Here is a 9,848-nt window from a genome sequence, read left to right on the forward strand (position 1 = left end):
GTGGGTGGGAGCTGTACTCAGTGTACTTTCTGAGGGGAAACTAGGCAGTTCAATTGGTAGACAGCTGACTTAACTCAACATCCTGCTGTTGTCACCACAAAATGGATCGTGGGTCAATGTTAGTGGGTGCTTCAAAGACAGCAGCAGGTTTTTGATTAGACTCATATTCGAGGTGAGGCTGGGTCACACAAAGACGGGCCCTGGTTGAAGTTTATAAATCTACGTACGCCATAAACGAAAGGGCAACATCCCCTTAAAAGGTAGAGGAGCTGTGCATTCGAAAATGTTCAGGATACTTTAAATAACATGAAATCATTCGATTCTTTTCTTAAGCACTGGTGTTGTACTCATTACGGACGAAGTCTATGGTTCGTGGTACATCTCAGTTTCGGCTGCAGAATCTGACAAACATTTAGCTGTGCCATGAATTCATCAAGAAGCCAGATGTGAAATCTGTATGTGGCGCAGAGCTGCATACAGACAAGGAGGTCTGGTAGGAATTGAAATGGAGTTTTTGATGGAAAACCAATAAATATGTCTCGGTGAAAGAAGATGATTTTTTTTTTTTTTTTTTCGCTTTTGTATCTTGTTGCTCAATGTGTTTGTTATTTTTGCAGCTGCAGTGTGTCTCCGTTAGAAAGCAAGAGCCAATCTCTCCTCAAAATTATAATGAAACTCCTCAAGGACTCACAAGTTTGATGTTTTGAAAATTATTTTAACAAGTTTGCGACACAGGGCTGCTGCTGTCGAATTACTTCTGCCTTTTGGAGACGTTTTCATTGCAAGTTTTATTTGTTTATGATATACAAATATCACTCTATTCAATTTTGCATTCGATTGTGTTTTTGTATATTTTACATCTTATTTCACAGTCTTCCCTTCTGACTTCAGATGTGTTGAACTTCTGTCTGTAAGTCACAAACCTGCTTTATTGACCTGAAATAAATAAAGTCAACAGAGCATGTGATCTGAAGTGATCAGGGACTATTTATAAAAAATATTCTAATTTTTTTGGCCCAAAAGTTATTCAAAATGCATCTTAGTGCTAAAAGTAGCTCCTAAATCTGAGAAAGGTTAGAGGTCAATCCAGAGGACTCTTGCATTTTGTAACAATAGAATGATAATACATTTCTAAAATCATATTTTGATGGTGGTCATTTAATAAGGACTCAGTTGGCTCACTAAGAAATCAAACCGATGATGACGTCAGCCTCAGCCGTCTGTCAGAATTCACCATCAAACCAAAGTGCACATTAAACAATCACCAACTGTGATGAATAGATAAATAAAAGAAGACTGGTTGTGAATATGGCCCCTGGTATTTAAACTTGTGTGATCTACATGCAGACTCCATGTAACTACATATCAGGGCTACAGCAGCTACCGTCGTCAACGTGTCGAGATCATAAAACAAGCTGCGATTGGTTCATTTGTGCTGCTTTGTGTTTTTATCCCGCAGGTTTCTGATGCCGGTGGAGATGTGTTGATGTTAAATATTCAAATAGAAATTATTATGAATGAAGGCTGTTGGATTTTCTTCAATAAAAACGATATCTTGATTGATTAAGGATTGAACATCAATAGGTTCATTTTGAGTAACTGGGAGGCCAAGTGTAATGACAGAAAATAGCGTTAACGTGACAATAACTTATTATATATGGTATATGACTAATGCATGATGATGGCCTGATAATGTTGGACTGATCCATCCGATGTCGCAGCGGTGGGGTCACCATGATGGGCTGACTGTTAAAAACACATGTATAAATCCACCTGTTTTTATCAATATTTCCAATCATGTACTGTACCGACAATCAAATTCACAATTAGCTTCTCCGTGGGGACTTTAACAACTTTTCCAAAGTCATATCTTGCTCAGCTCTTTCTCCCCCTCCCTCTCCGTCTTATTCTTTCTCCGCTCCTCTGGTGGATGATTTAACACAAAAGGGTTTTTTTGCATTCCAATAATGAGATATTGATCCTAGCCTTAAATCTACGTGTCCAGTGATGTGATTATCAGCGCGGAGGTGCAGAAGCTGTGGAGGTTTCATAAATGCGTCTAATGTGTCTTTACGAGTCTTTAAGGTCACGTCTCTGCCTTGCTGCGCTCCAGCAACTGTTGATTGATTGGACCGGCAGCCTCGCCAGGCAACAGAGCAGACGGACGTGCTGTTCTGTGCAGTGCTACACCCTGTTATGCTATGAGTGTTTAAATTTTCACAGGGGAAAAAAAAATAAAAAGGCTCTGAACTGACTGTATATCAAGAGACGCTCTGTGCAGGTCTCAGCACCGTATATTTTCCTTTTAAAGAATTTTTTTTATAGCGCTAAAGCACTTATTGCCCATTTGTTATGAAGTTCAGCGTACCGCACTGTAGCACTCCAGTATATCGTGAGAGGTGAATATAACTGGGGATATACTTCATACATAATGCATCCATGCCTCTGAAGATTGTGACGAATTCCTAGCAAATGTCCAGCAGCATAGGTAATTTTAATTGATTAATGCCTGATCGAGAAAACCGCCTGTGCACCGAAGAGATGTGCAGTTTTGTAATTTTGTTTAAATTTGAAAGCTGCCTGCAACACAGAGGTTTCCATTTGGCACCTGACTCTTAAAAACCTCTGAAGTCGGAGCTTCCCTCAAGCTCGCAAACACACTTTTCAAAACAAATGAAAAAAACCAGAAGAACTTCTCTCCCACACTTCCCTGCTCCTTCATAAATTTTTTTTTTTTTTTTTAGATAACAGGGATTCTTCTTCTGAGCCAAGAGTTAGTTGTTCTGACAAGAAATAAAATTACAACTTTCCAAATATAAGCAAAATAGTCCACATCTGTCTTTCCATATTTTAAATACATCAGCTGGACTGCAGTAACTCATCCACCGAGGGAAGTGGTTTAACATAGACGACTGTAGTTTTCAGAAACAGAAAACTGTATTCTGATTCCTGTATTAGCCGAGACAGCGAACGTGACCAGGGAGAGGGAGAGGGAGGGGAGTGGTTTGCCTTCAAGTCTCATGCTAGCTCTAGCATGACTTCCAGAACCTGCATATTGAAGCTTTAACATGTGATCTTAGAAAACACAAAAGACCCACGCAGCACATTGAAAGGTCAGCTAACACTCACTCCTTCTGCTGGCTTAACCAAGCCCAGCAAAAGCTTCTATTAGCAAGTCATCAAACCAAACCTCAACCTCATGGTGGCAGCTGACATCATGAGATCACCAGAGTTAGCAGGTGTCATCCTCTGGGCGCCATGAATATCTGTATAAAATCTCATGGCAATACATCCAACAGTTGTTGACACACTTCAATCCGGAACGACTGACCGACGGGAGACAAATCATCACTGCCATATAAAGCAGTGATGGCATTTTTAATTTTTTTTATAGACCGCAGTTTCACCTAAGCATGAGGTTCATTAGCTGAAGCCCTTCCCCTCTGAGGAAGCGGTCCCGATTGCTGGCCAGCATGAGGCAGGAACACAGAGCGTCGAAGAGGTTCTCCATCATCTCCTGCTCCTCGGCTGTGGACGGGTTGTGACGTTTGAACACCTGAAAGGAGGAGAGGCAGCAAGAGAGACAGGACTTTGGTTTTTACACTAGAAAGATAATTCTACAAAAAAAAAGGTTTTTGGAATAATTTGAGAATGTGGGCTAAATGAGCCTCTTTTTTCTTTTCTTTTTTTTAAAATAATGAGCAGGAACGAGCCGAGTGTGACACGATTAGACAGGTTTATACTATAATTAAGAGAACAGAAGGAGACAGGGTGGGAAAATGCCAACAGTCTCTACCAAAATGTTAGTCAATGGAAGCTTTAGTAGCTCATTTGGTGGGATATAAGCTATAATTTGAATGCCCTATTTTGGCTACAAAATGTCACAGGATGCTCAGAACCACCTGAAAATTTAACTACGGGAGTTAAAGTATGGGTTAATTGAAAGGCTTAAAAAATTGTGTGAGAAAATTTGCTGGAGCCACAGGTTGGAGCACCACCACAAAGCATATTGTTAAATTACTGAGATTTACCCAAGTGAGGCTGAATTGGACGATGGGTTAATACGAAGGGTAGTTGTAGAGCTAACTAAAAATAGAAAGTAAAAGCAAAATCTTACAGATAGTTGCTGTAGTAACACATCAATGCCATCCATCTCACCCAGTAGTTCTCTGGTATCTGTGGAAAAGAGATGCAGAGAGGCTGAGAGATAAAAATGGCAGAACAGGACAACAGGGAGATTAAATTGAGACGTGAGAGACTGAGAAAAAAAAAATGTTTAAGTGGATGGATGAAGGAAAGAGAAAAAGGAAAAGACAAAAGGCAAAGGAGGAAAAAACAGTAATGTGCTACAGAGGCAGAAAACGATCATAAACACTGACGAACACTCTCTGGCCACGAGGGACCTCTGGAGAGAAAATGAAGAAAAATGAGGGCAGTGAAAAATGTATATCCTCACACGTTATTCCATCTAGACCTGTGTATTAAAATGTTGTTAAGGTTACGCAACACAATTCTGCTTCTCAGTGACTCCGAATTGGAAGTGAGGGCCAACTGTCTTAATCTCAACAGCCAGAAATCCTGAAACTTCACATCAGGAAAAAAAAGGGGGGGAGGGGGGAGACCAGAGTATATATTGTGCTTTTGCATTTCTTACTTTCTGTAGCACAGTGAAGTGTTCATAACTCAGAGCACACTTTGATTTGAACAGTATGCTGAATCTACAGGGTCTTAATTAGTAGGGATGAGATGCTCCTCCTGTCTGCAGCAGCGACTATTTTACATATAAACCCTTCAGAGTGGTGTTTCAAGTCAAACTTGACGGTGGGAAGCGATAGCAATACATTCAAATTAGCACATCAAAATAATTCCCAATTGCCATTTTCCTAATAGTAGCTTTGTGATTTGCCTTCAAGACAGTGACAGTACTATATGGAACGTTATTTATGGAAGCACGTTTCCTTTGTGTTGCGAGAAATAGGTTTTTATTAGATTTTATTTTGTATGTGAAGGGCAGGAAGGAGAGGATGAATGGAGGCAGCGACGCTGACGAGGAGGAGAATGAGTGTAAAACGAGACACGACTCCCACTGAATATCAATACGGTTTGTACCATTAATGAGAACCTGTCGAAGGACCTGATAGTCCTGCAGCTATCTGAGGCTTTATAGGGTTTAAGTGAGGGGGGGGAAAGAGGGGAGAAGACAGCAGCTAGACAAGGAGGGAGGAGCGGTGAGATCGGGGGATTGGAAGAGGAGTAGGGGAAAGAAAACAACGAAACATGAAAGGTGATGGAGAAAAATAAGGAGAAAAAACAAAAAACAAAAAGGAAAGGGCGAAGGAAGTGAAAGAAAGGACAGTGCCAGGGGAGGTCATGGACAGAGAGAGAGATTAAGGGACACAAAAATCAAGGAAGATGAAGGAGGGGAAGGAGAAAGGAAAGAGAGGACAAGAAAAGGCCACGATGGGCAGAAAAAAAGAAGAAAGAAAATGATCAGAAGAGAAGAAATGAACAAATGTGGAGAAAGAAAGGACAGAGAGAAATAAGGGGACAGCGTGTTGAAGAAATGGCGGCCCGTTCAAGGTACCAAACAAAACCGTTTACGGACAAACTTACTGTCATTGTTTTGCAGCAAGATAGCCAGGATTTCACTGCAGTACAGCTTGTTAGCATCAAACGGCATCTTTGCCTGAGAGGGAGAGGGGAACGAGTGCAAACTCCAATTATCACTCATCTTAAGAAACTCTGTTCTCCAGGGTCCAGAGTCTTAAAACAACACGTATCCTACAACAAAATCTGCATTTCTCTGACCATAAGCGGAGATTATACAAAATATATTGTATATTGCGGGTGATACACAGCAACAGCAACGTCACATCTTTCAACTTCTGGATCTAATGGTCTTCTGGTGAACAGGTTTATCTGAAAACCCATTTCATTGCATGTAATCAAGCGTTTTACTCAAGCTGCAACTTAAATAACTTTAAAAACACATTCACATTTTTTCAGTGTAGATCATTTTGTTTCTAAAATGATGTAGAATTAATTTATTTTTCCCTGGTTTTGGATTTTCCCTAACCCTAACCACTGACTGAAGTTAAATTAGCCAGCTGGTTAACAGTGGGTTATTTATAGAAATGTTGTCCTGATAAATAAAGAAATGAAATGGAAAAAATAAATCTTCCACAAGATATCTTAATAGTGAGCTCAGCATGGGTTAAAATATTTGCTCACATATATTACATTTAATTAGTTGTGGAACATCAGGTTTTGCAGGAAAGATAATAGGATCGCTCCAACTTTCTTAATCAGTTCATCTTGAGGTTATTTTCTTGATTAATCGTTTAGTCTCTGTAACATAAAACTATTAAAAAAGCTCATCACAACTTCCCACAGCTCATTGAGATGCTATGAAATGTCTTGTTTTGTCCAACCAACAGTCAAAAACATATAAAATAATTAATTTAGTACAACATTAAGACACAGAAATCAGCATATTTTTACATTCGAGAATCTTAAACAACTCTATATTCTAGTCTATATATATATATATATATATATATATATAGTATATACTATATTCTCTTTACTTAAATAATGTCTTAACCAATTCATTAATCAAAATAGTCACATTCTTACCTTAATTCTCTTGAGCAGCCACTGCATGAGTCCCTGCTGGGCGGCCTCGGCACACAGGCCTGGTCTGAATTCCGCCATATTTTCAATGATGGCTGACGAGGACATGCAATATGAAAAGTCAGAATTTATTCTTCAAGCTGCATCTTAAAAAAAACCTGCCAGAAAGGACCCCCTACCTAGTTTCTGATAGAGATTAAGTAGGGATGCACCGATCTGAACCACTGGATCAGTACTGATACCGATCTTATTAAGTGGATCAGGAACGCTTTCTCTTTCTCAGTGTCATTATATATTTCAGTGTTTCCACCCACTACCACTATAGTACAGTCAAAGGCCACTATCAAAGTCCTCTGTCAGTCCAAGGTTAACGTCTACTGTACAGATGCTCTGCACACACACTTTGAAGGCAGGGAACAGTGAAATATGGCAGTCATCTTTGTATAGAGTGCTCGTCTGGGTTCTGTCCCAGCGTCTTCTAATATTATCATTAGAAAGCTGTCTCTGCCACATGATATCTCTATCAGAGCAGACTGCAGCAGAAGGTGACACAGAGAGAGAGAGAGAGAGAGGGAGACTGTGGGGTGGTGATAAAAGGAGAGAGCAATGGGGAAACTGAGAGGGAGAAGGGAAGAGGGGAGAAGCAGAAGGGAGGGAAAGGGGCGGGAGGACAAGCCAAAGAAGAGGGATGCAAAGCTGAAGGAATGAGGGACGGGAGGAGCGAGGGAATTAAGAAATATAACAAGAGGGAGTTGAGATGGAATAAAAAAAAAAATTAGATTTGGAAAAAAAAACAAAAAAACAACAAACAAAAGAACAACATCTGCAGAGAGGGGCTGCAGATGATAGAGAAATGTTAAGAAAAAGAAACAGAAGAAAAGATGGAGAGGACGGGTGCTGAGGGAGAGAGAGAGAGGGCCTTTATCAGTGATTCAAACAGAGCAGACAGACAGCATCCTGGAGGACAGCAGGCTCAGAGCAGAGAGCAGCCAAGGCAGACAAAAGGCGTATTCAGGCTTGGAAAGCTCCCTTGATAACACACACACGCACACACACACACACAAGCTTGAATAAAGGATGCACTAGCACGCCTCTCTTGATATAACCCACACTAACGCACAAAGCCAAACACACACACCTAAACAGCCCTCCTGACACTCGGCCTCAATCTGGCAACAAAGAAAAAAATAAATAAAAAATCATCTCAGTAGACTCATTCAACACAAAAAGAGCTGAGAGGGAGAAAAGTCAGATTCATGTGAGGCTAAAAACTATCTGCTGGCCAATGACCTTGAGTCTGCATCTAATACTGTCAAATCCACGCTGCAAACAATGATCGTGGCGCTCTGTAACCTGCACGCTTCACTTTTGCGGACTTCACCCGGTCTCAGATTTAAAAAAAAAAAAAAACTTCCAATAAGTGTTTTCAAAGCGCTTCCTCTTTGCCAAAACATTTAAATGTGACATTGACAGCTTGTATTCGCTGACACTGAAAAAGTTAAGGACACTTGGCAGCAGGGGGACACACTGATAAAGCTTAAAGAATACAAATAAAGTTTGTCTACGCCCTCTGTAATGTCACACCGGAGTCCGCGAGGACTTCCTGTCACCGCACTGCCCAGAGCTCTAACTTGGGCTCATACACACCTTAAAGGCGCACACACCTCCCTCTGGAAGAGCCTGTCATGTCTCAGAACTAAACAAGACAAGGTTGATCAGTTGTGCTTGCTGCGAATATTCAAATTATATTTTTATCCAAGCCTGTTTTGTTTTTTATCCTGTTCAGTGTAAAACCACAGAGTTGTCTCTGCAGTGAAATTTGTCCCAGATTTCTCACTGATATTTGTTCCACATGTTCTGAATATGAATGAACGCACAAGGCTGCGCAGCCATTGAAAGTCCCCTCACAGTCCAGGTTTTGTTTTGCTGCTGAGAGACACGTACGGTCGAACACTGTGTGTTGTCGACACAATATTGTTGTCGAATTGTTTGAAAAACCACCTCATTTTTTTGGGGAGAAATTCACGTTTCCATTTCTCTTTTTTAAGTTCACAGTTTCAAATTGCGCTTTAAGCAGGTTAATTGAAAAACACCTAGAGGAAATTGCTATAGCTGTTTCTGTCATGCTTTAACTATTTCAGTGAACCCATATATTCCATCTGACAAAGCTGTGGCCTCCGACACTTTACAGTGTCCGGTCGAAGGCTCTGATTGGTCACAAATGAACGGAGCATTGGCAGTTTGGAAACAATGACACTAATATTCATTTAAGACAAACCGCTGAAAGTGAACTGTGTTGAGTTCATTACGGCTTTACTGCATTTGAATCCAGGATTAAATATGGCACTGCACATACAGTGAATTGCGTTGAGGTCTTTCGGAGATTAAATTATTAATAAATACAACTGTGTTAATGTTGATGGCGGTTTTGTCTCAGCATGAACACTTACTGGAAAATGATTATTAAAGCCTGGCTGTACATCTCATCTCCTTACCCAGTGTGTTGTAGATGCCGTCGGCTTCCTCCTTCACCTGTTCATCCAGCCGCTCCATATTCTGCACCAGCAACGCCACCACCTGACCCTCCAACTGCAGACAGAGAGATGAAGTCACATTTTTAACTTCAGTCCTCTTCATAGGTGCAATAAAACCCTCTAAATGTATTCTCATTACCTGAGAAATTTCAGGTAATGATCAGTGTTCTTCTTCTTGTATTAAAATACAAGAAGAAAATAAGAAACTTCACATGGCATCACACACCATAACATCGAATATGCAGTCTGATTGCTGAGGTTGGGTATGTGATTGAGAACACACAACTTTTTTTAACACACCATCCTTTCCCGCTGTGTTGGAGATCTGTCAACTGAATTGTAATTTTGTAACATGATGTGATGTTTAAGAGGAAACCTGACAAACTCAATTCACAAAGAGGAAAAAAAAAAAAAGAGGCACAAGAGGAACGTGGCAATGACAAGATTGAAGGTTCACCCTTAAGCTTCGGCCTTGGCAGAAGAAACACGTCTCCTGTCTGAGCTTCTCTGCACATTAGGGCTGTCCCAGACGTTTAATCTAGCGATTATTTTTTCGATTATTCGACTAATCTAACGATTATTTTTTTTATTAACCTAACAGTAATTTTATTGCAATTAAGTTTTGCTGCCATCTTGACTCGCTGCACCAGGGTGTTTCCTCTTTATGTGCTCGTGCATGAC

The 9,848-nt window shown here is 40.5% G+C and overlaps 1 protein-coding gene across 1 annotated transcript in view; it reads right to left on the reverse strand.

Moving 5' to 3' along the window:
* ctnnbl1 (catenin, beta like 1) overlaps positions 1-9,848 on the reverse strand; it is a 53,067-nt gene that overhangs the window by 35,504 nt on the left and 7,715 nt on the right. The window contains exons 6-10 of the mRNA XM_023406600.2: positions 9,129-9,222; positions 6,637-6,728; positions 5,614-5,686; positions 4,118-4,176; positions 3,408-3,556 (exon numbers count right to left, since the gene is read on the reverse strand). Of these exons, the coding sequence (XP_023262368.1) occupies positions 3,408-3,556; positions 4,118-4,176; positions 5,614-5,686; positions 6,637-6,728; positions 9,129-9,222 (467 nt within the window). The remainder of the gene's footprint in view (positions 1-3,407; positions 3,557-4,117; positions 4,177-5,613; positions 5,687-6,636; positions 6,729-9,128; positions 9,223-9,848) is intronic.

This window comes from Seriola lalandi, unplaced genomic scaffold, assembly GCF_002814215.2.
Source record: "Seriola lalandi dorsalis isolate HSWRI2012SDOR001 ecotype SW California unplaced genomic scaffold, Sedor1 jcf7180002054312, whole genome shotgun sequence".
Taxonomy (NCBI): domain Eukaryota; kingdom Metazoa; phylum Chordata; class Actinopteri; order Carangiformes; family Carangidae; genus Seriola; species Seriola lalandi.